The following is a 27,511-nucleotide window of genomic DNA, read 5'->3' as shown; positions in this document are numbered from 1 at the left end:
TATAAATGATCTGAAATTCAGTAATATCTTCAGTGACGTCACAGTAATAGGCCCCCCCTGATGTCACAGTACAGTAACGGGTACCTCTGACGTCACAGTAATGGGGTCCCCTGACGTTACAGGAATGGGTCCCCTGACGTCACAGTAATGGGTCCCCTGACGTCACAGTAATGGGTACCCTGATGTCACAGGAATGGGTCCCCTGACGTCACAGGAATGGGTACCCCTGACGTCACAGTAATGGGGTCCCCTGACGTTACAGGAATGGGTCCCCTGACGTCACAGTAATGGGTATCCTGACATTACAGTAATGGGTCCCCTGATGTCACAGTAATGGGTCCCCTGACGTCACAGGAATGGGTCCCCTGACGTCACAGTAATGGGTACCCCTGACGTCGCTGTAATGTGAGGTCACTGAGTGTAACTAGTGTAGGCGGTGATGAGTACAGGTTGCATGTGAATGGGCTGATGAGTGAACGAATGAATGGATGAATGAACAGAAGTATGAATGACTGTATGAGTGAATAAAGTGGTCGCCAAATAAATAGGTTGATGAGCACATGAGTGGATAAATGAATGAATAGACTGATGGATAAATTTATAGATGGGGAGATAAATGTATATGTGAATGTATAGGTGGGAAAATGTATATATGTATGTATGCATGTATGAGTGGGTAAATGTATGGGTGTATCAAAGGAGCTCACATTCAAGAAGTGGAAGGGGGAAAACATTCATTTTATACAATGATATTGCCTATATATCCAACTCACTGCTCACCCTCCAGATACGATAACTCAAGATAACCCTCTAGTGAGACAAGATAACCCTCCAGTCTCAAGATAACCGTCCAGTGCGACAAGATAACCCTCCAGTCTCAAGATAACCGTCCAGTGCGACAAGATAAACCTTCAGACTCAAGATAACGCTCCAGTGCGCATTGCTCGGACGGTTCGCACCATTTGTCAAGCCGGGTTTTTTACCCCCGAGCCGTCAGCGTTCGTACATAGACCGACCCACCTGACCGAGACATCGAAGCCTGGAGACTGCGTACAAGAATTTGGAGTCGTTTAAAATGAATTGCAGCGTCTTAATTTTGACGCTTGTGGCAGAATATTGGGTTCGTATCTCATGGATGTAAGACGGACTCGCCTCGCTTACGACTTTAGACGCACGGATGTGACACGAAGACAAGTCACTCGAGGACTCGGGTCCGCATTTCGTGGCCGTGATGGGAGTATTGAGCGCAGTGTTACCACAGTGGGCGGGAAGCTGCGCGTGAGAGATGTTGGTAACCACAACAATCTCGCGAGACCCGCGAGACACGCTTGTGTTGCAGGACCCGCGAGACACGCTTGTGTTGCAGGACCCGCGAGACCCGCTTGTGTTGCAGGACCCGCGAGACCCGCTTGTGTTGCAGGACCCGCGAGACTGGCTTGTGTACATTACTGCAGGTAATGTCTATAATCTTTAATGACAACACTCTCATGACCACAGGATGGTGACCAGACCACACACTGGAAAGTGAAGGGACTTCGACGTTTCGGTCCGTCCTGCACCATTCTCCAGGTCGATTGTGTCACAGTCGACTTGAAAATGGTCCAGGACGGACCGAAACGTCGTCGTCTCTTCGCTTTCTAGTGTGTGGTCTGGTTAACGTACTACAGCCACGTTATTGTGACTCATCGTCTGCACCACAGGATGGGGGGGGGGTGACTGTACCCTCGCCCCCATGACCACAGGATGGGGGGTGACTGTACCCTCGCCCCCATGACCACAGGATGGGGGGTGACTGTACCCTCGCCCCCATGACCACAGGATGGGGGGTGACTGTACCCTCGCCCCCATGACCGCAGGATGGGGGGTGACTGTACCCTCGCCCCCATGACCACAGGATGGGGGGTGACTGTACCCTCGCCCCCATGACCACAGGATGGGGGGGGGGTGACTGTACCCTCGCCCCCATGACCGCAGGATGGGGGTCTCACTTTTTACTTGGCCACCCTCCTTTACTCACATAAAACTATGCAACTTGTGACTAAACATCAGTATATTCTAACAATATTTTTTCGTAGAATTTCCGTTGTCGGGGCCAGGAAGCCTGTATATATATATACTTGAGCCTTTTTCGAAGTGTTCCCCCTGAAGTCTAACTGCTAACCTTCCCCAGGATGCAATCACATAACAGTTAACTTCCTGGAAGCTATTTACTGCCAGGTGAACAAGGGAGAGTGGATACAAGGGAAGCCATATCTGTCCTACCCGTGTTTATTTACTTCCCAGAGGGGTTGAAAAAGGGAAGTAAGTGTCCGCCTCCTTAGCTCAGTGGTAGAGCACTGGTCTCGTAAACCAGGGGTCGTGAGTTCAAACCTCACAGGGGGCAAGGCTTTCACACGTCCACTTTTGTGGTGAAACTTGTCCCTTGTAAATGGACAAGTTTGTGTTGAATCCGTCATATTTTGATGGCTGTAGCTGCCGCTCTTTGTTGTAAACAAATCGGACAGAATCAAAGTAGGATTTAGTATTGGAAGACAGCATCGCTGTCCCACGAGTAGTATTGACAAATTGGATCGAAGAGTGGTCAATATATGTGGACAGTATTATATGCCGAAAGCCCGAGACCCATACGTCTTCAAGCATCGGTGAGGCGTATCCCGCGGGGCTTCAGTACCAGTTTAGACAAACCTGACTTCCGAAACAGTCACGACAAGAGAGCGCCGGGCTCGGTCTCCGGGATACCAAACCACGCCCACACATGTGGCCGGCTCACTGGGAGAGTTATCTGGGCACACCTGTTGCTTCTCCCGCCACGCACACCTGCTGTCAAGTCACACCGGTGCAGCGAACACCTCGGCCAAGAAATATATTCATAAACAATTATGCATTTATAACTTACATAATTTGCATTTTAGTTGCATTAATTATTGAAAATTAGTATTAATAAAAATGGCCGAACACTTATAATTTGTTAATTCTAATATAACAAGAGAAGAGGAGTGATGTAGTGTGAGCAGAGGGTGATGTGTGACGCGCTGCCGCAGCCCGGCCTGGTAAACAATGGCCAGATGACTCCTATATTACCTGCTGTCTCTCACACACCCCTTCCCTCCTGTCTGCCCCGTCCCTCCTTCCCATAGTTCCCTTCCTCCCCCTTCCTAACAGCCCCATTCCCCCCTCCCAACAGCCCCATTCCCCCCTCCCAACAGCCCCCTTCCCCCTTCCTTACAGTCCCCATCCCCCCTCCCAACAGCCCTCTTTTCCCCCTCCTAACAACCCCCTACCCCGCTCCTAACAGCCCCCTTCCTTCGCTGTTTCACCAATAGATGTTAAAGCCTATCGCGCCTGTCACCCAACCCAACTGAGACTCGTATGGAAGAACCTAAGTTCCTAAGCTAATAATATATTCGGTTTTAACAAACAGAAATGAGCTTCCATGAACCGCCTTGTGTACTATTTGAAGCTACCGCGCTGTTAGTGGCTGCTGTAACGATCGTCGGCCGTTGTTTCCCGCCATTATCGCACGTTGTAAGGAACATAATTCATTTTGTGGTTTGATAATAGTTACTAAATGTAAAGGTATTGCACACTCCTTGCTGAAGGAAATATAAGGAAAATAAATATTTGCTGTAAATGCACTATTGGCCCGGGTCTCCTAGTAAGCCGTAGCCTCCTTAGCTCAGGGGCAGAGCACTGGTCTTGTAAACCAGGGGTCGTGAGTTCGATTCTCACAGGGGGCACGAAGTGTTCACTGATTTTTTTTTTTTTTTTAGCAAGACGTGGTTGGTCATATTGGGACTGAGGTCACCTCGCTCACGATCGTGGCGGGTTCACCGACCTCGTAAGTGTGAATAATTGGGTTACACTTGTTAATGTTTAGTGAGGTGGCCCCGCTGGTGGATGGGGTGGCCACGCTGGTGGATGGGGTGGCCACGCTGGTGGATGGGGTGGCCACGATGTGGATGAGGGTGGCCCCGCTGGTGGATGGGGTGGCCACGCTGGTGGGTGAGGGTGACCACGCTTGTGACTGGTGGCCTGACATGTGTACGATGTGTGACAATGCTGCTCCATGTAGCAGGAAGCGTTATCAGTACCAAAGCCATTCAGAATGGTTGTTAACGCCGATAACGAGGAAAGCAAATGATAAAGACTTGTATATAAAATAATATAAGCTTTGGTCTTTTTTCAAAGCTGGGAATGTGAAGATAACCGTATCCAGCTTAATATAACTTTTTTATATCTGGTCTTGTGTCTATATATTTTTGAAACCATATATGTACTTGTAGGATATATAATTTTGGGAGGACGCGCCGCAATGTAGAGAAATGTTGTACATAGCAGGCGTGAGAGAATGAGGAAAGCGTTGGCTATAAGCACCATTGTCATTCCTGTAGTTCACCATATATGACCAGGAGCCGTCTAGGAAAATGTGGTGAAATAGGATGATTGTGCATGATACACTCCGTTACGTTACTGTGGGGTGCTGAGCCTCAGGCCCACCTGGATAAGGTCCCAACCCAGACCCCCGTACATGAACATTCCACATATCCCGGCCACTCCAGCTTAAGGTGTTGAGGGACGGGCGGAGACACCTCGGAGAAGGGGAAAATTTGCGTTAGGCGCGCGCGAAGTAGCATCTTCGTTAATTAGTACCTTACGTTCTCAGGGAGAGATAACTGTTTCGTTACCTCCCTCCCGGCGAGGCCGCGCAGCGCATCGCGCGCACCGCACGATATTTTATTGTTGCCGCCTGAGGTGGCTAGTTTATTGTGCACCCCATACTCATCCTGTGAGCGGTAGCGCAAAAAGCATTACAGAGGACACAAAAGGTCTTTATCAGACCTCAACAGTGATAATTACATTAACAATTACATCTATCCTTCACACCTTATAAACGCTTTTTATCCGGGGTCTCTGACAGGTCTTAAGTGTGGAGGGTCTCCGCGAGGTGTCTCGTCCTCGCACTAACAACATGATACGCGGTCTTTAGTGTGGTCTTTGGGCAGGACTTATGTCTCCAGGATCTTAACGGATCTAGTGAAAGGAAATCTTGGGAGTTTATTGAGGTGAAGAATAGTGATAGACTTTCCCTGTTTATAAAAAGGACAATCTCGGATATCTGAGTGCGGGTGAAGCAGTCCTTAGCATGACGTGATTCAAGGCGGATAAGGTGCGGCAGGAGAAAGCACTAAGTCATTACGAATATAGCATCTGTAAGAGAAATTGGGTTAAGAGTTTAGATGGGACGAGGATAAGAAATGGGGCCAACAACTTGGACGGTCAGGGATTGAACGCCGACCTGTAAGGAGCGAGACCGTCGCTCTACCGTCCAGTCCAATTTTAATATTATATACAACGGTTACATTTGAAGTACATTTTTTTATGCGTTTCGTTAAATCATTCACGCCAGGGCCAGGGTTCTTGAAACATTTACGAAATCTGTACATCTATTCTCAATCATGTCGCTTTGTTTACATTTATTAAACAGTTTACGAGCTTGGACACTCCAGAACCCAAGGTTATTATGGTTATAAACAACTTCTTACTGCTTCGGAGCTCGTAAATTGTTTAATAAATGTAAACGAAGCCGCCATGACCGAGAAAAGATGCACAAGTTTCGTAAGTGGTTGCGTAAGTTTTTTATTAATCCTGGTCCTTGTGGTGAGGTGTTTTGTGTGTCCCCAACCCGTCCTCAGGCACTGCTCGTCCATCCCATAATCTGCCTCAAAGATCCATTAACAATTTTAAATACTGTAAATAAAAAAAAAGGAACTCGACAACACAAATTCTAATATTATATATTATAATTGTTCAAAGATGGGCGTAGGTTAGGTTAGGTGTTTAGGTTCTGTTGGCGATTATTTGTATTTGTTAACAACATTCCAGAACAATTTTATCGTGGCGAAGAAAAAGCTGAGAAAATACGAGGGAGACGACCCTGGAACACGGATGCTCACCCGACCTTCCGTGGTGGCGCGCCAGGCTGCACCAGTCAGCCAGAGTGTTGCTGCTGGGATGAAGTCTTAAGTCTGGGATTAGATGAACAAATCCTCAAGGGCCGTGATGAGGATTCGAACCTACGTTGATCTGGGATTAGACCAACTTTGGTGTTGTTTCAGGGCTAAGACGTTTGAGTGTCCGTTACAGGCAGGATATGACATCTTCTCTGATATTTACAAGATATATTTATTCGTGTTATATAGCCTCATGAAGGACTTCTTGTCCTCATGCTTGCCAACCTTATGCTTTCCGGTAAAAAAGGAAATGAATCACAGTTGAAGTAGTACAGTTTAAAGTTGATTTACACGTTTTTTTATCAGAAAATTAACATTAACTGTTCTGAATAAAAAATAAACTTGAAAGCAACAAGTACATTTTTCTCATGTTACAATTTTGAGAGCTGGAGAAGAGACGAAATCTGCAACAGAAGACGCTGCCAGTGCATGAGCGTCAGCAACGTTCATAGACGTAGAGACAGTAGCTGTGAGCCGCTTCTCGCGTGGAAACATTTTACCACAGCATGCAGACACGCAGAGAAGAGTACGTTGGTAGTAGGAGCAGTTCCTGAGGTCACCCACCCCCTACTGGTGGGCTGACATGGATTGATTCATTGATGAAGATTACGCCACCCAAAAGGTGGCACGGGCATGAATAGCCCGTAAGTGGTGGCCCTTTTGAGCCATTACCAGTGTCAAGAGATGATACTGGAGATCTGTGGAGGTGCGACTGCACCCTGCGTGACGGGAGATGTCTCCCGGACCAAATGGTGGGTGTGACATAGCCAGGCGAGCGCCTTTTGTGGGTCACCCTTCCCCACCTATGAACTGACAGTCAGGTGAGCGCCCCCTAGGGCTCACCTTCCCCCAGTGGGTGAAAGTTGTGGGGAGGAACTGTCAGCCTCCCAGCTAGCAGACGGGAGCGTGCTGTACACGACGGATCTCGCCACCAAGAACCACTAGCTGACAGCCTGCTTGTGTGTATATAGAGTTACCATCGACTAACTATCCAACTGGATCCTCTTGCTCTCTGCCACACTCACACAGGTGATCCTGTCTTCTGACATCGCCCGCCACTCATCTTGGGGTGTTGGCCCATGGCTGCTTGGGCCATTGTTAAGAAGCAGTTTTGCCGTGTCCAAAAACATCGAGGATGGAAGGGAAGGAGGGAAGGAAGGTGGGAAAGAAACTGCGAGGGAAGAATAAATGAATGAAGGATGGAAGAACAGAGGGAAGGAGGATAGGAAATTGAAAACCAGGAAATGAGGGAGTGTAGGAAAGGAAGCATGAAAAGGGAAGAAGGAAATAGGGTGGGGAGGAACAAATAGCGGAAGAAGGGGAAGGATGAATTAAGGAATGAAATAGAAAGTAAGTGAATGAACAAGTGGAAGGTATTAGGGAAAGTAAGAGTGATGGGAAGGGAAGGAAGGCAGGGTGGGAGAAGGATTAAATTCGCCATAACAAAGGATTTACTTTCAACACATTACGTCAGGTGTTCGCCAGCGTCTCCCTTCCCCTCTCTTGTATCTCCTCGCTACGAGGTGTGTGAGGGGTCATGGGGAGGGGTGTGAGGGGAGTTTAGGCAATAGGGGAGGGATATAATGGGACGTTAAGGTAAGAGGTGGGTGGGTGAGAGCCGTGTGTGTGAGGAGGGAAGGTGGAAGTAACAGGAGGTGCGGCGGGAAGGCAGCAAAAAGAGTTATACTTGAGAGAGAGAGAGAGAGAGAGAGAGAGAGAGAGACGGGGCATTGTTGAGATCATGAGCGAAAACTTTCACTTGTACCCAGCAGCAGTCTTGCTCACCTGGGCTCACCTATTTCCCCAGTAGTCCTTATACCATATCCCTTCTCCTCTCCCCCTCTGGCTCAACACCTCGCCTGACACCACGGCAGAATATCCAGCTGGGCCCTCGCCTTCCTCCCCAGCCAACCTCCAGTGGGTAACACCTAACTTCACCTCATACTACTTGGTTAAGTATTCTGTAGCTGCAGCTAACTTATAACCACTTGGCCTCTGCCTCCGAAGATGTGGAACTCTTCAACGACGCGCATCTTTTAGCGTCTGGTCAAATACAAGTGTAAAACTATCTTTGGGGAGCCGCCACCTTTCCAATGAGAAGAATAAGTTAAGAATTATAGAGAAACTTCGATCGACAATTAATGATCTAACCGTTTGTGTTACATTTAAGAACGTGTGTGTACAAGAAAGACTGCTACCAGTCTCTCGTATATGCGTAAGTATCCACTAGGAAAATGAAACGAAAGTTTCGAACGCTCTCGGAACTTTCGTAGTTAAGTATATAATTTAAAACTGTTATGTGATCCTTCTGTATTTCCTTGATAATGTGTTGAAACCCAAAACATTTTGGAACTTCAGTTCCATTTTCCTAGTGGATACTTATGCATAACCGAATCATGTGTTTTTTACACACAGAAATCACAATAGCGTGATGCATCAAATGAACAAATCCACAAGGGCCGTGACGAAGATTCGAACCTACATCCGAGAGATTCCAGACGCTGCCTTAATCAACTGAGCTCAGTCGATTAAGGCAGCGTCTGGAATCTCTCGGACGTAGGTTCGAACCCTCGTCACGGCCCTTGTGGATTTGTATGTGTTTTTTTATTATTAAAAAAAGTGATTATTTTATTATCTGATTATTCGCCGTTTCCACAAATTTGCATATTTTCAGTACAAAAAGTCGTAATTTAAAACTCCAAATATGTGCAATCGCCCTGAATTCCGGCCAAAAATAACGTTCAAGAATCATATTTCCGATAGGCATCGTATTGTGAAAACTGCCGGGGAGGGATATGGGTGCAGGAAGATCAGGTGTGAGTGCGTGCGCGCGTCCGCGCCTGCTTAGAGAAGTGTGTCATGACCGGCTGTTCCACTACAGCTGCACATAGCTGAAGAAGGAACCCCTAGCGCTAACAACGGTTGGTGAGTTAGGTCATTACCTCTCACGAAGATTGGTCGGTATGAGAGCACGTGTAGACGTTGATATAAGTGTGCTCATTCACGCCCTGTGATGTTGTAGGCACGTTTATGCCATACTTGGCTCTACCACTTCCACACAATATTGAAACAATTAGTGTAAACCCAACAAATTCATTTTTTTGTATAAATTAATTTGTTTTAAACATTTTCAACGTTTTGGAGTATATATATCCATCATTTTTTTAATCATTTGAATGAAAGAAATTAGTAAAATATGAAAACTTGAATTGCAAAATAAACTTTCAGCAACATAACATAATGACCGAAACACTCTACTGAGTAAAAGGTCGAGTCAGTGATTCGATATATTACATTTAGGTTTGTCTATGAGGCGTGGAAGTCAGTACTGTATAGTGAAGTCGCTATGAGTAAAAGGTCCGCTGTGCATGAATGATTCCGGTCTGTTGGAAAGGCACGTTGCTTAAAGGGCAAGCCAATGTGGTAAGACTAAACCCAAATGTTCATTGTGATCCTGTTTTGGTGTGTGGTGATGTACGTGGGACGCGTCCAGCACCAGAGTGAACATTTAAGTATATTAAATTAAGTAGTATATTAAGTAGATATATATATCTACGCCAGGCTTCGGTTCACAGGACCGGAGAGTTCACATTTTTTTAGAAAGGCATCACTTGTGATCTGGTTTGTGACAATTTTGGAATTCAATTTCGGTTAAAGAATTAAGTATATTTCGGTACTCCTACCACATGTAAATGCTAACATTTCCAAATGAGGGACTAAATGTGTGTGACACTGTACTGACCTTACGAGTGGTGAAAATTGGTCTCATAAAAGCTTCCCTTTCAACTTATCCAAGTTATATATATATATATATATATATATATATATATATATATATATATATATATATATATATATATATATATATATATATATAAGCCTATACTTGCATAAACCACAAGTGAAGATAAACAATCTTTGGACAACACCCACCAGTGGGACTCGAACCCAGAAAGCACAACTACCTTCCAGTAGCTGGCATAACTAGTATGCTTTAACCCACTACGCCATCAGACCTTACAAAAGAAGTAGATAGTTCGAGATATATATATATCTCAAACATCTCTACCTCCCGAAGGCACCAGATGAGTGAGGGGTCAGTCTGCAATTTTCGTCAAGCCACTGTCAATGTGAGAGAACTCGTGTCCAGCTTATAAGCCTATACTTGCATAAACCACAAGTGAAGATAAACAATCTTTGGACAACACCCACCAGTGGGACTCGAACCCAGAAAGCACAACTACCTTCCAGTAGCTGGCATAACTAGTATGCTTTAACCCACTACGCCATCAGACCTTACAAATATATATATATATATATATATATATATATATATATATATATATATATATATATATATATATATATATATATATATATATATATATATAATATAATATAATATATATACACACAATATTTTTATATTGTAAAAGAAATTCGTGTAAATACTTTATCATAAGATTCAAAAAGCATCTAGTTCAAATCCTGAAAACCTTATTTATCAATGTGTTTTAATACCAACCATCTTTAATGGTTTAAGGCTGTAAATGTAATAATCTAGCTCAGGCCCTGGCACGAGTGGGTTTACACTAGTAACTGACCTTCACTGTCAGTAACCAGTGTATCTAGAAAGACAGTTCTCCATGCACATGTAACACAACTACTTAGTGTGACATGGGAATCTCACGCTCAGGTGTTTCAGATGAAGGCAGGACAAACAATTCAACAAGTGATAGATCAATAAAGTAAAAAAAAAAAAAGAACCATCCATATAACTATTGTAGTAAATGTAGTTATTTATTTACAAACACGTCCGACCATTTGAAACTGACAGCAATGTATTTGAAATTGTTGGCTCTATGGCGAGCCTGTGGCTATCTCGTCAGTTTGTGAGAAGATATTACAGTTACAAGTAAAGGAAAATCGGCTATCGCAGTTTGTTGTAATTAAGTGTTAATTTTAGCCATATGTACTTATTAAGTTATTTTGTGATACAGGAATTTATTGAAAATCAGCTTGGACGTTATTTTAAAAAAATGAAGATTTATTTATATGCCCGAAACGGTGTGCTTATTTAATACTTTATGCAATTTAATGCAATTATGCATTGCGTATGCAATGCTTTAAGCATTGCGATGTCTGAACTCCTTAATTGAAATTTATATATATTTATATATATTATATATTATTTTTATTATAATTTGTTATATAAGTTAAAAATATAATTACTAAAATAAATTACCGTGGGAAATTGCGTCTGTGAATGAGAACGACAAGTGTGTCTGAGGTCAATTATCACCTCAGGTGATCTGATCACCTTTTGATAATTATGGGAAGTTTATGGTTTAAATCTTCCTCCGACATTATTATTGGATTGCGGCCTTCTTCCGTGATCATTAACGCCAAGATTTTCAAATACACTCAAAGGGATAATTGACAGGTGCCGACGACTGAGGTGTTAGAGACCTCGACAGATGCGCCCGAACGAGCTCTTCAACTTTTGGTAAATGTGTTTATATTGTGGCCTCGTCTGTGATAGTGTGCACCACACGCTGTCCTGTGTCACGCCTCTAGCGTTGCTGCCGTGTGTGTGTGTGTGTGTGTGTGTGTGTGTGTGTGTGTGTGTGTGTGTGTGTGTGTGTGTGTGTGTGTGTGTGTGTGTGTGTGGAGCAGTCAGTCAACAGCCACACTAGTTTTTTCCTTCATAGGGTCTAGTCCTGGAGCTGGGGTCGCAGAATGTTTGGAACCTGACCGATGGCACTCACAGGTCTGAAACGCACGATGAGGGACGCACAATAGGTCTAAACCCAGGTTGAAGGCGCACAGGGATGAACATGTCGAGTGTCAGGGCAGTTTATTATTATTATTATTATTATTTTCTACCACAAACGTGGCCACACATTTACAATGCTAACCAGCATATATACATTTTCTTCTGTCCTCCATAGACAGGGTTAGAGATCAGTTAAACATATAGTTCAGGGATTGTGAGGGCAGTATGAGGTTAGCGTGTAACAAGAGAGGCAGCAGTAGAGGTGAGCTGCATACGTGGCCCCCGTCTTTTAACTCGATATAATGTACACAATACGAGACAAATGCGCGCGAACCCAAGCCACCTACCGAACCTAACCAACCTACGCATAAAAAAAAGTTTGTGAGCCACTTCTTTTCACAGTACCCCGTATTTTGCCCGTTGGGGATCATAGCGTACTGTGGTGTGTGTTTGAGAGGACAAGTTGGCACACAATTAAGTGTTATAATTATTGTAGGGTAATTGTAATTGTAGTAGAGGATGGAGGTCCTTCCTGTTCGATAGCGGGCAATAATTTATTAAAAATCAGGGTTCTAAGAGCAGAAGCTCAACCCCGGCAAGCACAACTAGGTGAGTACACAGACACACAATCCTGGAGTATGCAGCCCCAGCATGGAGTCCATATCTAGTCAAGGATAAGACCAAACTGGAAAAGGTTCACAGGTTTGCCACCAGACTAGTACCCGAGCTGAGAGGTATGAGCTACGAGGAGAGACTACGGGAATTAAACCTCACTTCGCTGGAAGACAGAAGAGTTAGGGGGGACATGATCACCACATTCAAGATTCTCAAGGGAATTGATAGGGTAGATAAAGACAGGCTATTTAACACAAGGGGCACACGCACTAGGGGACACAGGTGGAAACTGAGCGCCCAAATGAGCCACAGAGATATTAGAAAGAACGTTTTTAATGTCAGAGTGGTTGACAAATGGAATGCATTAGGAGGTGATGTGGTGGAGGCTGACTCCATACACAGTTTCAAGTGTAGATATGATAGAGCCCAATAGGCTCAGGAATCTGTACACCAGTTGATTGACGGTTGAGAGGCGGGACCAAAGAGCCAGAGCTCAACCCCCGCAAACACAACTAGGTGAGTACAACTAGGTGAGTACAACTAGGTGAGTACACACACACACACACACAGGTGCACAAAGTTATAAGAACCAATGAACAAACTATTCCTCAATTTACGACAAGTAGAACTAAATTTTAAGACAACGTGACCCGCTACGGTATGATTTATCCAGAGTGGAGAAAGGTAAGACGAAATCCTTGAATAAGTAAATCAGGTCAGCTTGTTTCACAGGTCAGACGGAGGCTGAGGTGACCTAGGGGGGTGTGGCACCCTTGTCAAGTGCCGCCCTTACTGGGGAGCTCAGCTGACTCCTGGCGCTCAGGGGAGCTCAGCCGACTCCTGGCGCTCAGGGGAGCTCAGCCGACTCCTGGCGCTCAGGGGAGCTCAGCCGACTCCTGGCGCTCAGGGGAGCTCAACTGACTCCTGGCGCTCAGGGGAGCTCAACTGACTCCTGGCGCTCTGGGGAGCTCAGCCGACTCCTGGCGCTCAGGGGAGCTCAGCTGACTCCTGGCGCTCAGAGGAGCTCAGCCGACTCCAAGGTGCGGCAATTGGTAATGTCTGATTCTCGCGGAGAGCCGCGAGGAGAGGCCGCAGATGATGCTAGCTCTTAGCTTTTCTCTTTAAACTTGAATACGTTTTAAATGATTATTACGGTCCAATTTTGCAAGCATCAAGAAGCTAAAACATCCGTCATTCTTATCCCTCACCAACATCCTTCCTCGTGTTCCCGTCACCTGGAAAAGACTTGAATGACACAACCACCTCATTAACCTAACTGTCTTGTCATTATCTTGTTACTCAGACACCGTCTAATAGAGAACTTAATTACTCATCTTCCTGAACATTTAATGTCCCTTTGAACGCAATTGGACCCAATTCTGGCAATTAGTCTGGAATCCAGCACAAACATTTCGTAATTACTGGCTTCATGAAAGATACAAATACTGTACCCACTTAGTGGGTAATCTGATCTTTTGTATATCTTGTAAATATAATATTATTATTAGTTATTATTATTATTTATTATTCAAATCAACGGATGTGGGCATCCGTCGGTAAGAGCATCTTCAGGGGTGCTATATTTGCTCGACTTAGTGCTGGGTGACGCGCGTCCAGGTGGGTAAGCTTTGATAATGTCCTCGCCCGGAGCTGTTGTCTAATGTGTTGTGGCCTGGGTGAGTGTGGCAGCTGTTTCCTTCATGTGTGTCACCTTATTACTAGTAATATTGACACGTGTGGCCGTGACACGTGTGGCCGTGACGCGTGTGGCCGTGACACATGTGACCGTGACACCTGTGGCCGTGACAGCTGGCCAAGGCCAATTATATCCTAAGCTCCCTGGGGGTGACACACAGGTATATCTAGTGGGGCCACCCGGGCGTGTCCTCACCTTAACTGTGGTTTCTATCATCTTAATTGTTAACAAAGGACAATCGATACAAAAACATTATTCATTATTTTATTAAGTTTTCTTCATGTCATCAATTTGACAATTAGGCTGAATTTCAGAGGGAAAGTGACATCAATTATTCATTTGGTGTGAAGGCCTTGGGTCGTGTAATAGCGCGCGGGCGGGCGAGCCCAGTCTTAAGATTTGTTAAGTCTCCGTTAACAAGGCAGCTGTTTTGCCATACCAGTAATGTACGAACTCAACTCACGTTACTAATCGATGGTGGTGATATTCGTGAGGGCGTGACCGTGTACTCACCTTGGTGTGCTTGTACGGGTTGAGTTCTAGCTCCTCGGTCACATCTCTCCCGCTCTCTCTCATCCACACCTTCCTATTTGTTATTTTGCTGGTCATCTTGAAAGTACGTTTAGAGGTCAAAGGAGGTCACGAGAAGGGGCGGAACCCCATCCCTACCGTCACGACTAGTCGTCCACCTCCGCTTACCCTTGTCCACCTCTCTCTCCGCCCCACCCCCGCTCCAACTGTCTTCTCTCCCTTCATTTATCCCCCTATTCCCTTATTTCCCCTTCAAGTGTACCCTATCTTTACCCCCTTGAACTGTCACCTACCTCCCCCACTCCTCCTTCAACCGTTCCCAACATCTAATTGTATTCCTGTACATCTCATCCCTGTGTAAATTGGGGTAAGAGGACTTAATTTCCGTTTTTCAGTGTGGTAGACCCTATATTTTATATCAGTGGTCTAGCACTGAAAGTGATGTTGTTGTTGTTATAGATTCAGCAACTCGGAACAAGTTCCAAGTAGCACGGGCTATGGTGAGCCCGTAACTTACCTGGCACAGGAGCGGGGCAAGAAGCATGGGCTATGGTTAGCCTGACTGAAGGTGAGTTGTTGTTGTTATAGATTCAGCTACTCGGAACAAGTTCCAAGTAGCACCGGCTATGGTGAGCCCGTAACTTACCTGGCACAGGAGCGGGGCAAGAAGCATGGGCTATGGTTAGCCTGACTGAAGGTGAGTTGTTGTTGTTATAGATTCAGCTACTCGGAACAAGTTCCAAGTAGCACGGGCTATGGTGAGCCCGTAGTGGACTTACCTGGCACAGGAGCGGTGCTGAAACTGAAGGTGTGGAAGCACATGGCAAATATATTGTAGCAGGCGCGTGTACCTAACGGCAGTGGCCTTGACCAGTCACCAGACGGCTAATGAAACACAAGCGCATTGTGCACAGGTTGTGCAGGTGACAACCCTCTCGACCCTGAGGCATGAGAACGGCAAATTATCCTTAGAAGATGAGTCCCACGCATCATTACTCAAATAGCAACCATTACGGTCCTCATCGACTTTTTTGGCTTGGAATGACGGTGATAATGTTATAGCTTGGTGACTGGCCTAGCTGGTCTTTACGGTCCAGGTGCAGTATAGGCCACTGTGGTGCTGATGAAGCTACGCCAGAGTCAGGTCATTCCAGTATATGGTAGCACCAGTAACACTTGGGGTGGGGGAGAGAGAACCCCGAGGGAATAGCAGGTTACCCCGAGGGAATAGCAAGTTGCCCCATTAACAAAACACGTGAAGGGAGTGTTAGGGGGGATGACAGGTCACCCCAGCAACACCTCGAGGGGGTAGAAAAAGGGGGAAGGAAGATGCAACAATGAAGATTGAGTGACGTCAACTGTCGCGTTCCTCCTGTCGTCGCCAAACTTCCTGGTCCCAAGTGGCGGTAAAATTAAGACGTCGTCTGGTAAACAAAAATTCGTCCTTGCTTGTTTTGGATGAATCTCCGCCCTGATCGAGGGATGTGTGCAGCGGTTCACACTTTGCAGAATGTTGACTTGTACTGTAAATCTAATCCGGGTTTTTCTAAATCTAATCTGGGGCTCTGTAGAGCTAATCTGGAATGTTATTGAATGATGTCCTCAACTTAATTTAGCTCCGTTATGCTGTAATTGCAATCTCAGGGACACTGTAGACGAACTTAGTCTGTCACTTCAAGACGTGTTTGAGTGCCTCCAGTCAGGGGCGGAGGTTTTAGCGCGCTCTCAGTTCCTGAACCCATTATGTGCTGCTGTAACTTTTTGTTTTTTACTGCCGTGCACAGGATGGGTATGGGGTGCATAATTAATGACCTAAAATAAAATCATTTGTGAGGGGTGTGGAGGCGAGAGGGGACGTATTAACCCGCCCTCAATCACGGAGAGCGGAACGTGTTGACCACATACGTGACTTTCAGACCACTGATAAAATGTTTTTGACATGTTAAAAACAATTCTCTGCTAGAGATAGAGCCTCAGATGTGTGAAATAGATGGTATTTGATGGTAGCGATGTAGAGCATTGTGGCGCAGGTAAGCGCTCGGGTGGTAGTGCCAGGGTGTCTCGCCAGCATGGTGCCGCCACGGTAAATGTCTCAATGGATATATGTGCATTGGCTTCTAAAGGGAGCAAGAGCGGAAAAGTGCTACAAGAGGGTACTCGTGACGCAGCCTTGTGTTGATGGGTGTAACACTCAGTTATGTCTGGTGGTAAGTTGCTTGTATGTCACAGGTATACTGTAGTGCATGAGAAACTGTGCTAGTAACACTCTCTCTCTCTCTCTCACTCTCTGCTTCTCTCTCTCTCTCTCTGCTTCTCTCTCTCTCTCTCTCTCTCTCTCTCTCTCTCTCTCTCTCTCTCTGCTTCTCTCTCTCTCTCTCTCTCTCTCTCTCTCTCTCTCTCTCTCTCTCTCTGCTTCTCTCTCTCTCTCTCTCTCTCTCTCTCTCTCTGCTTCTCTCTCTCTCTCTCTCTCTCTCTCTCTGCTTCTCTCTCTCTCTGCTTCTCTCTCTCTCTCTCTCTCTCTCTCTCTGCTTCTCTCTCTCTCTGCTTCTCTCTCTCTCTGCTTCTCTCTCTCTCTCTGCTTCTCTCTCTCTCTCTCTCTCTCTCTCTCTCTCTCTCTCTCTCTCTCTCTCTCTCTCTCTCTCTCTCTCTCTCTCTCTCTCTCTCTCTCTCTCTCTCTCTCTCTCTCTCTCACACACACACACACACACACACACACACTGGTGTTTCGTGCTCCCCAGATAGCTCGCCCTTGACCTAATTTTTTTGTTCTCAATTTAACCCAGTTTTCTTCTACCGAGTCACTGTGTAAAGATTTCTATTGGGCAGGAGAAAATGCCTCTTATTAGTTAAGGGCCAGGCTGAGGGTTGTGTGAATGTCGCAGCTTATTTGCTTCTCATTCCGGAAAATCATCGCAGCTTTTAATATATTCCCAGTTTAGTTCACAGTCAGCAAGGGAGACCCACAGAGAGAGAGAGAGAGAGAGAGAGAGAGAGAGAGAGAGAGAGAGAGAGAGAGAGAGAGAGAGAGAGAGAGAGAGAGAGAGAGAGAGAGAGAGAGAGAGAGAAAGTGTGTTTAATCAAAACATTTATCTTTTTAAAGAGATATACTTGGAGAGAAATAGGGAATCTCGCACAACCCATTAATAAGCCTCGGCTCGACCCTGCAAGCAAATGCTGGAGAGCAGACTCATAATAGAGGCAGCTCGGAGAGAAGTGTCTCCACCTGCTGTAGACTGCCTCACCTGCTGTAGACTGCCTCACCTGCTGGGGACTGCCTCACCTGCTGGGGACTGCCTCACCTGCCGTAGACTGCCTCACCTGCCGTAGACAGCGTCTAAGCTGAGTTTTACATGTTCACATAATGCGCTGCCACGGCACATTTCTCCTAGCAGGTCTGGGAGTCTCAGGAGTCAGCTGTGGCTGGGCGGGGCCGTAAAAACTGGTCTTCTCTGTTGTGTCAGGTCGCAGGTCACTCCCTCCCCAGGAACAACGCCTTCACCTACATGTGAAGGGAAGGACACTTAACATTTACAGTCTGCTCCAAGTCTGGTGGCAAGCTGTGCAGGTTACACCGTTGTGTTACGTTGTATAACTTCGCCTACACAAACTTTCGTGGCCAGGGCCGGGATTCATTAAGTAATTTACTCAACCACTTACGAACCTCTTCATCTTTCCTCGATCATGGCGGCTTTATTTACATTAAAGAGTTTATGAGCTCCAAAGCCCTGGTGTGGCTGTGTATGATGTAACCTTGACACACTGTGGGGGACCAGGTCATTATATCTCCCTTGATTTGTTGCGATGTGCGGCGTAAAACCATTCCTGTCTGAGGAGTGTGTGACAGATCCTGACAGGCTGGGCAGTGATACGTAAGTCAGACCAAGAACCGGGCGGTGGGGGTTCATTGCCTAGGAGGCCGGCTCCTAGGCTACGGTGGAGGCTCCTTCCCTCTAGTTCTGACATTGTGTCTGGCTCCTTTTCTCTGGTCCTCACAAGGAGCATCTGGCTCCTATCAATTAGAGTGTGTCCGTCCTCATTCTCTATGAGTATGAGGACGGGACGTGTGAAACAGGACGCATGTTGCGTCCCAACATGCGTCCTGTTTATATAAAGACGCAACATGCGGCCTGTTTCACACGTCCCGTCCTCATACTCATAGAGAATGAGGACGGACACACTCTAATTGATAGGAGCCAGATGCTCCTTGTGAGGACCAGAGAAAAGGAGCCAGACACCTAAACACCTAACCTAACCTACATTAGGTTTTAATATACACAAAATTCTGATATATAAAACTTGATGCGATATCCGCGATTCGAGTCTCCTAGAGCCCATGGGGCCAGATTCACGAAAGCACTTACGCAAGCACTTACGAACGTGTACATCTTTCCTCAACCTTCGATGGCTTTGGTTACATTTATTCAACAGTTTACAAGCATGAAAACTTGCCAAGTCAACTGTTGTTATTGTTATAAACAGCCTCCATGGTGCTTCGGAGCTCATTAACTGTTTAATAATTGTAAACAAAGCCGCCAAAGATTGAGAAAAGGTGTACAGGTTCGTAAGTGCTTGCGTAACTGCTTCGTGAATCTGGCCCCAGGTGAATGGAATACTGTGGGAGTCTCCTGGCCGTCAGTCCTGGAGCTCGGGTGCTCTGGTTCATAATTAACGCTTCTGAGTACGTGTTGGCGAGTGATCCAGGGTAAGTCAGCAAGTAATTATCACGACAAACCTCCAAGCCAGTGTTGCTACATGGCACTGGGTATGTCGTGAATATTCACGAGGTCTTAGATATCATTCGGGATTCCATTACGGGAGCAGGAATAAGGTGATTGGCTATGAAAGGAGTCGGATTTACTGAGGTTACTATCGAGAAACGTGTTACGTATTGCAAATTCGTATAGCATAGTGGAAAAGCAAATTATCTGATCATCATGGAAAATCAGGACATTCTACGAGGAGATAAGTGCCTGTAGTAAAGCAAAAAAGTTTTGACAGTAGGGTTCAGCTCTGTTCTAGTAAAGTGACCATGAGTTAATCTTGTGTGACAAAGGTAACCAAGTCAGAGACATTTCGTACTCCCTATTTCGGCGAGAGGATAGGCCACGGGGATGGATCGCACTCACAATGTCAGGATAGAAATCCGAGTAAGAAACTGCCCTCTAGATGTGCCAAGTACGAATGACTTCCGTAGTTTCTATCTGTGTTCTCTTGTTGGTGTGCTGTCCATGTTAACTAGTCTGTTCTAGTCTGCCCTGTGTGTATCTTCTATGTGGTAACCATGTCTTCCCTGTTTCGCCTCTTTCAGTGTCATGAGATATAATTAATTTAGTTTACTCATAAATCATACCTCACATGCCTCTGAGCTTTGGGAGTAGTCTGGTGGCATACCTCTGAGCTTTCTATAGCTTCGTTTTGTGTTCAATGAGATAAAGCTTCCACGCTGGTGCCGCATATTCTAAAGTTAGTCCGACATATATGGCAAACAAGGTCCTGAACGACTTTTCTCAAATTCCTAAAGGCAGCTCTTATGGTGGGGAACCTTCTATATGCAGCTGTTGATATTCGTTTCATGTGGACCTCCTGTGACAAGTTCGGTGTAATATCAACTTCCAAGTATTTTTTTATCCAATTCCAAAAGAGTTTCCTCTTCCCCTTGTGGTACCTTATGTCGATCCTCCTGCTCTCAGCAGCTACCTTCATTAATTTGCACTTGTTTGAGTTAAACTCTAGTACTATTCTTTCATTTGTTCATGTCATCCAGTAGTTTCATTACAGTCTTTCTATCATATTTATAATTTTCATAATATTTTCCATTATCTTAGGACATTGAGAGGAAGGAATATATTCACTCTGGTCGTTGCGGGTGTAGAATTGCTAGCCATTTTAACGTTTACTTCTAAAGCCATTTGTATCCGGCTTAATATGCACAACGGAATTATGTTAGTGTCGAGGCCAACTCGAACCATGACTCTTGATAGTGTTTCCAGCCGTCTCAGACGCTGATTAAACTGACACCTTCTTGGTGGTCGCTTGAGGCAGGTCACTCAAGTAAACAGTTGCTCTGTGCATGTTGACTGCTGACTCACCAGTCACTGAATGCCCTTCATCCCTCTCGCAGGTGAAGGCACCTGTGTAAAAAGTTTAAAAATAGAAAGGTAACTCCATCACGGCTATACACCCAGAGGTGTACCTCATCTTCTTGGTGTATATACACTGAGAGTTTACTTTAGCCCTGAACATAGTTCAGGACTCAAAAGTGTATTTGCTGAATGTTCGAGTAAGTTCTGATGGCGGCCTTAATAACCCATACGCGTTTAATTGGTCTCGAGTTTAACATTAAATCAAAAGTAACTGAGACCCACAGCAGAGTTGATAGCTCTTGGTACTTTATAGTCATTCTAGGACTAATAAATTGGCTTATGGCTTGAGGCTCGTGTTCAGCTTGGCTATAGTGGCAGGAATACTGTAGCATTCGTCGCTTTTATTAATGTTCTTTAGACTTTATTGCTAGTTCAGAGGACAGCCCAACTGGCAGCAGACAACCCTTTTCTCCACACAGATGACGCCCTTAAAAACATTAATTTTATGAGGTTGCTCTTGTCAGCGTTTCTCAGATCAAGACGTGAAAATGCATTTTTGTATATGATTGCACGTACACGATTCTGATTAAGCCCATTGTCACTTCATGGGGCTTAGTCACTTCGTGATTATGCTTCTCTTCAAGACTGCATCTGAAATGAAAATATAAAATACTTAAGTACTTGGAATTAAGATCTTAAGATTAGAGGACACTGCTGCAACCCGTCCTCTTAAAATTACGTCGCTTTTCGCTCGTATGCGCGCTTATGGCCAAAAATGGACGTAATTTGAAATGAAATTGTCTGACGAAAGTGACGTACTGTCCCGTTTTCTGTTTTGAGTCCTCCGGCTTACTCGGTTAGATTAGGAGAGGAAACTTTCAATTAACGGTTTTCATGACGTTTTGAAACTTTAGGAGAACTTCCTGCCCTCATAACTTACCAGAGGACCCTTAACTTGCTGTTTTGGAAAAGAAAAATCCAAAATTTATTTTAAATTATCGTGTGATGAGTGCAAAACGTTTTATATGACAAATTATAGCAAAAGTTAGTGGTACTGCGAGATTAAGCTTGGGGGTAGGGTGGGGTGGGGGTGGGGGGTTGGCACAGTGTCGCGTGGCACCCCTTCCTTTGACGCCTGTCTAGACCTGACTATTCTGAGCATGTACCCAACAGCATTACTGAGAGATATTGGGTGAAGTTAGCATCTGGCCTCCAACTATGGCAAGACAGAAACAAAAATTTTGTAATGGATGATAAACACCAATTGAGCCCCCCCCCAAAAAAAAAATAAATAAAAAATAAAAAATAAACACTGAATATGTGGGTGTCCAAAGTGAGAGCCTCATCAGTATTAACAAGTGTGAGGGACATCTTTAGAGGAATGGGAGTGGACCCGGTCACATGCTGGGTCAGCATCCCGCCATCAGCGTTTGTTAACCACCAACGAAGGACAGTTACTGACAAGAACAGGTAGCTACTGACCCGGGCACATATTGAAGTGACGGCTTTGCTTAAACCCCTGACTCCTCTGTAGTGTGTTTTCTTTGTCATTAACCGTTAACTATTGTCATTAGGGCAGTTAATCATTACCCGAGTCATCCCCCTGTTTATTTATTTTTTTGTTATTTATATATACAAGAGTTTTAACATTCTTGTTCAGCCACTAGCACGCATAGCGTTTCGGACAGGTCCTTAATCATAATTTTCACACACACACATCTCCACCTGTCTAACTTCCTAGGTTCTTAGTTACTGCTAGGTGAACAGGAACATCAGAGTGAAAGAAACGATGCCCATTTGTTTCCGCCGGAGACTGAACCCGAACCCTTATGACTACGCACACCGAGCTGCTGTCCACTCAGCCGTGAGGCCCTGTGTTACGTCTCATCTGGAAAGTGTGTTCGAGTTTATCACAAGTATGGGATTGCTATGGTCGCTTGTGGATTGACCTGTTTAATAAGAGGGGGCACTTTAATACAAATTTATCTTAGGGAAATTGTCATGGCCTGGTCTAGAAACCACTCTGGATAGCCTACTTTCATGAGTTGACCACTAATAGTACCTATCTAATTCTCAAAATACGTGGATGTGGTGAGAGAGGCCGAGTTGGACGCTCCCACAAGTCAATATAATTCAGTAAATTTATTCATAAATTGTCATGGTTTAGTAGAGTCAGCACTCTCTGGAGGAGGTAGAAGGATGAGGTGCCTCAGTCTGGATCTCCGTGGCTAGGACTTGGGAAAGATTCCCGAACAGGGGACCAGATGGAGTGTGGCTCGAGGACTCTTTGAAGACGATTCAGGTGCCATAGTTGACCTCTCGTCTCAGTTAAGGCCATGTTGTTCTAGTGCTTGAGGTTGGGAACCTCCCTTGAACTAAAAAAAAAACTTGTTTGCCATGCATTTGGCTCTCAAACCCGAGACAATTGCTCATTAAAGGTGTTCAACCTTCATTATATAGCTTGTTTGTGTGTGAAAACAGCAACCAAACGTGACCTTTTTTAAGGTTTTATGAGGTATAAATTCAGTATAATAATATGGAGAAATGTTCTGTTATGGAGCCAGGTTGAATATACTAACAATATGAATAGGGAAATATAAAGAACTATTCGTGGACTGTTTAAATATTTTATATTAATGAAAGTCTTATTCTCAGACTTCAGTCTTATTATATATTGTTCATGTACATTTTTTGTCATATAGAGATTCATATACAGGAAATTTGGTAGCATGTATAAAAGTTCCAACAATATACATCAGATACATCAGATTTTCACATTAAGATGCTCATAACATACACAGAGGTTAGTGTATATTTAATTTTGCTAGTAAATTTACTAAACTCAAGAAGGAGTACTTGTGAAAGTGATTTCCAATATTAGAGTGCACACATGTAAATGATGAAGATCAGTTATGCTCTAAGCATTTAGCAGTACAAACTTTATATATTGTGTGGACATCATAGGTTACCGTTGCTAGCCCAGGGCATTAAAGCTTTGGGCAGGTGCTGGGTAGTTGTAGCCGGTGCTGCAGGTGGGCTGGTAGGTACTGGTGGCCGTCACGGTGTTGTACTGCTGGTTGACAACGGTTGAGGTGACGTAGTTGGTGTTATAGATGGTTGTGGTCTGATACTGGGTGCGGATCTGGCCTGGCAGCTGCTGGGTGCTGACGGAGGTTCTGGTGACGGTGATGTACTGGGTCTGGCCGGGCAGGGTCACTGCTGAAGGAATTGTTGTTTGGGTGTAGATGGTTGTGGGCACCACCTGTGTTGATACCTGGGTCCTCACCACCTCCTGTGGGACAGTTACTGCCCTGGTGATAAACTGCGGGCACCTGCTGTGTACTGTAGTAGGTGGAGACCACCTGCTGTACCTGGGTGCGGGTCACGTACTGTGTCTGGGTGTTGGTGACCACCACCTGGGAGTAGATGGTGGTGGTGACAGGAACCACCTGGGTGGAAGTGATGTACTGGGTCTGGCCTGGCTGGGTGATGGTCTGGGTGACGACGTTGGTCCTGATAACTTGTGTTGTACTGACCACGTCCTGAGCGGGCACCACCACGGTGGAGTAGATGGTGCTGTACTGGGTACTGTCTATGGTGCGGGTCTGTCCAGGAAGCTGCAGGGTGCTGGTCACATACTGGGTCTGGTAGACTGTGCTGATTACCTGCTGAGGAACCACTTGTGTAGAAACTTCAGTCCTGGTAACTGTTGATGGTATTTGCTGAATGCGGGTCGAGTATACGGTCTGGTATTGAACCTGTGTGTTGACGACTTGTTGCGTCTGTGTGACGTAGTTGACCTGGGGAGGTAGAGTGATGACCTGTGTGCGGACGTTGTCCTGGGTACGGGTGACGGTCACTGTCTGGTACTGGATGGACGGCACCACTTGGGTTCTGACGATCTCTGAGTAGATGGTGGTGTAGACCTGCTGAGTGCGTACAGACGTCTGGGTAACGTATTGTACGTCAGTCTTGTAGACGGTGGAGGGGATGACCTGGGTGGAGTACTGTGTCTGTGTACGGTAGACGGTTGACGGCTGGCAGGGCTCTTCTCGTGGTGGAAGGTAGCCGCCCAGAGATGACTGGAGAGATAACTTACTGCCAAACACTTGTCGCTGTGGTCGGTGAAGGGACACCCCCGCAGCACACCCCAGCACCACCAGCGCCACCAGCACCTTCATCCTGATTAAGAAGTCATGTTATGAACTAATTATTGATAAGTGACAGAGACTATCAAATTATATTACAATATTCCATTTAATCATTTCCAATTTTAACAAGCATATGGAAGGTTATATCAATATTTTCCGAATGTACATTAAATAAAACGACGATTATTATAATACTTGGTTATATTTTTTTACATAAATATAACATTTTCCATATAGCGTTTTATGACGAAAGACATGAAATACAGAACTAGAAATCGGATTTTGTGTTATATTGCTTACATTTGTTAATTTTTGTTGTGATGGAACCTTTAAAATTTTTAGTCGTAGAAAAAAGCCTATTTGCCGAAGTTAAAGGGAGTTGCAGGAGCGTTGTAGTTGTATCCTGTCTGGCCACAGGTGGCTGTAATGGTCTGTGTGACGGTGACTTGTCGTGGCTGGTTGACTGTCTGGTAGACGACCTGTTGTTGCTGCTGTGTCTGAACCACCTGTTGGGTCACCACGCGGTCCTGGCCAGGCACTTGGACCACCGAGGTCCGGGTTTCCTCACGGGTCTGGACCACAGGGGCGGGGGTGACATATTGGGTCTGGACCACGGTCTGCACCTGAGTGAAGGCTTGAACTCGGGTCTGGTAAATGGTGGTGTAGATGGTAGTGGGCACCACTTGGGTTCTCACCACCTCCTGTGGAACCACTTGGGTGCTGACTTGAGTCTGAGTGACAACGTTGGTGCTGGTGACCACTTGCTCGCGGGTAGTGTAAGCATTTTCGTAACGGGTGTTGACGGAAGTGTAAGGGATGACTTGTTGACGCTGGACCACGCTCGTCCTGACAACATCCTGCTCGCGGTAGACGCTTGTCTGTACCACTTGTTGCACGCCTGTTGACGTCACGTAACGCGTGTTGGCCGGCTGTTGACGCGTTGCGATGGAGGTCTGAACCACAGTCTGGACCCGGGTCTGTACTACGTCACGGCCTGGGACTGACACGACTTGGGTCTGCTGTCGAGTTTGAGTCTGGTAGTTTGTGACGAGCTGAGGGACTGTCTGCACCTGTGTGCTAGTCACCTCCACAGGTACGACCTGTGTTTGCACCTGTGTGCTGGTGACGTAACTGATCTGTGCAACTACATGTACTGATGTGACATAAACAACTTCCTGACGTGGTGGGCTTGGGACAGTTTGTGTCACAACTCTGTTATTCAAACAAGGTTGTTGTTTGCTGCACAATGCTTGTTTCAAGTCGTGGCTGTGTGTCAGTTCTGGTGTTATAGATAACTGTGGGCACGACTTGTTGGCTGAATACTGTGGTGGTGAGGTATTGAGTATCGACACGATTGACGGTCTGGACATTAACGGAGGTCTGGACTCTGGTGTCATAAACCACGGACGTGACAGGTTCACAGACCGTGTCCTCTCGTGGCGGCAGGTAGCCTCCCTGAGGAGTGGCCGAGGCCAGGGCCGCCACCAGCAGCGTCGCCGTCAAACGCCACATCCTGCAAAGAGAAATGCCACAGGTTAGAGCAGCGGTGATTGGAACCCCCGCGTCTCGGCAACTCATTTGGGAATAAAGTCCAATCACGCGCCGCTCCCTCTGTGCAATTTCTCTATGCTTTGTGGGCTGACCCGAGAGGACTTTATCGCCCAGATGAGCCGCGAGGCGCTGACCTGGTGGTAGTTGATGAGCTTGATGTTCTCACCTGTCACTATACTCGCGTCCGGGGGTGGCCGCTAAGGGCGCGTTGAACTTAGCGGGTTCACTTAGGAAAGCTGTGTCTGTGTAGCTTTTGGATGTGGCGGCTGTGTAGTCTTGAAGTTTTATATTTTAATGCCTTAATCTGCCTTTTATTGCATAGTATTTATCTTTTCTATCTTAACAACTGTGCACTCGCCCACACAAAAGGTAATTTTATTATTTAAATAAATATTGAAGATGCCAGATTTGCTTTCCAAGCAAGTATATTAAGTAAAAACCTACACACATGGATCTCGAATAGTCAGTGAAAACTGGCATTTCTGTTCCGCCAAAAATGTAATTAAAAGAATATATATTGATTACGGTCAAGGTAATTACCATGGCCTTGTAATTCAACTTTTTTAATAAATTGATTTAAGAAATCTTGATGACTCTCCCCTTAATATTTTTCAGAATTTTTCGGAGAATTTCACTATAGATAACTCGGGTTCCAGTAACGCGCATCATTATGATAAAAGGAAACTTTCCTGACTAACGTGTGTGCGTTGCTAGTCCATGAGAAACTTTATTTTGCTTACGTTAAATGAAGGCGAATATTATAGAATGTTAGAAACTGCATCAATTTTTTTTCGGTTGGATACATATTGACACACACATGAGTGTATGTGCAGACACAAACGTTAATACACACACTTGTGGGGACTGAAATTTGGATGAAGTTTAGGAGTGCTCCAGATTGATCCACAAAGCAGTTGTGGTCAGCAGACTTGACAGTTCAGGACATTGTGCTCTAAAAATTAACTCTAAGATCCTCTCGCATCCCAGAATGCTGATTTTTAACTTCAAATTTAGTGAATTTGGACGTAGTTGTACAAATAATTATCTTGTGGTTTAACTCGGACGAACCCTTTCAACACTCTAAGTACAAGTTTACC

At 45.4% G+C, this 27,511-nt stretch overlaps 2 protein-coding genes, 2 non-coding genes and 1 pseudogene across 4 annotated transcripts in view; 3 read left to right on the top strand and 2 right to left on the bottom strand.

Moving 5' to 3' along the window:
- GatB (glutamyl-tRNA(Gln) amidotransferase subunit B, mitochondrial) overlaps positions 1-27,511 on the top strand; it is a 449,912-nt gene that overhangs the window by 27,443 nt on the left and 394,958 nt on the right. The window lies entirely within an intron of this gene.
- On the top strand, positions 2,312-2,383 carry TRNAT-CGU (transfer RNA threonine (anticodon CGU)). The gene has a single exon. It is a non-coding gene; the product is annotated as a tRNA-Thr (tRNA).
- TRNAT-UGU (transfer RNA threonine (anticodon UGU)) lies at positions 3,666-3,737 on the top strand. Its single transcript has one exon. It is a non-coding gene; the product is annotated as a tRNA-Thr (tRNA).
- Positions 23,326-27,511, bottom strand: part of LOC123763123 (uncharacterized) — a 5,704-nt pseudogene continuing 1,518 nt past the window's right edge.
- On the bottom strand, positions 25,220-26,260 carry LOC123763122 (uncharacterized). Its single transcript, XM_045750070.2, has one exon. The coding sequence runs from the start codon at positions 26,258-26,260 to the stop codon at positions 25,220-25,222; it is 1,041 nt and encodes a 346-aa protein (XP_045606026.2).

The sequence above is a fragment of the Procambarus clarkii genome, chromosome 47 (genome assembly GCF_040958095.1).
Source record: "Procambarus clarkii isolate CNS0578487 chromosome 47, FALCON_Pclarkii_2.0, whole genome shotgun sequence".
NCBI classification, from domain to species: Eukaryota; Metazoa; Arthropoda; class Malacostraca; order Decapoda; family Cambaridae; genus Procambarus; species Procambarus clarkii.
The sequence above is the reverse complement of the archived record's forward strand: the minus strand, read 5'-3'. Positions and strand labels throughout refer to the sequence as shown.

Excerpts from the sequence above, each read along its gene's own strand:
- LOC123763122 (XM_045750070.2), bottom strand. The coding sequence starts at position 26,260 with ATGACACCAGAGTCCAGACCTCCGTTAATGTCCAGACCGTCAATCGTG.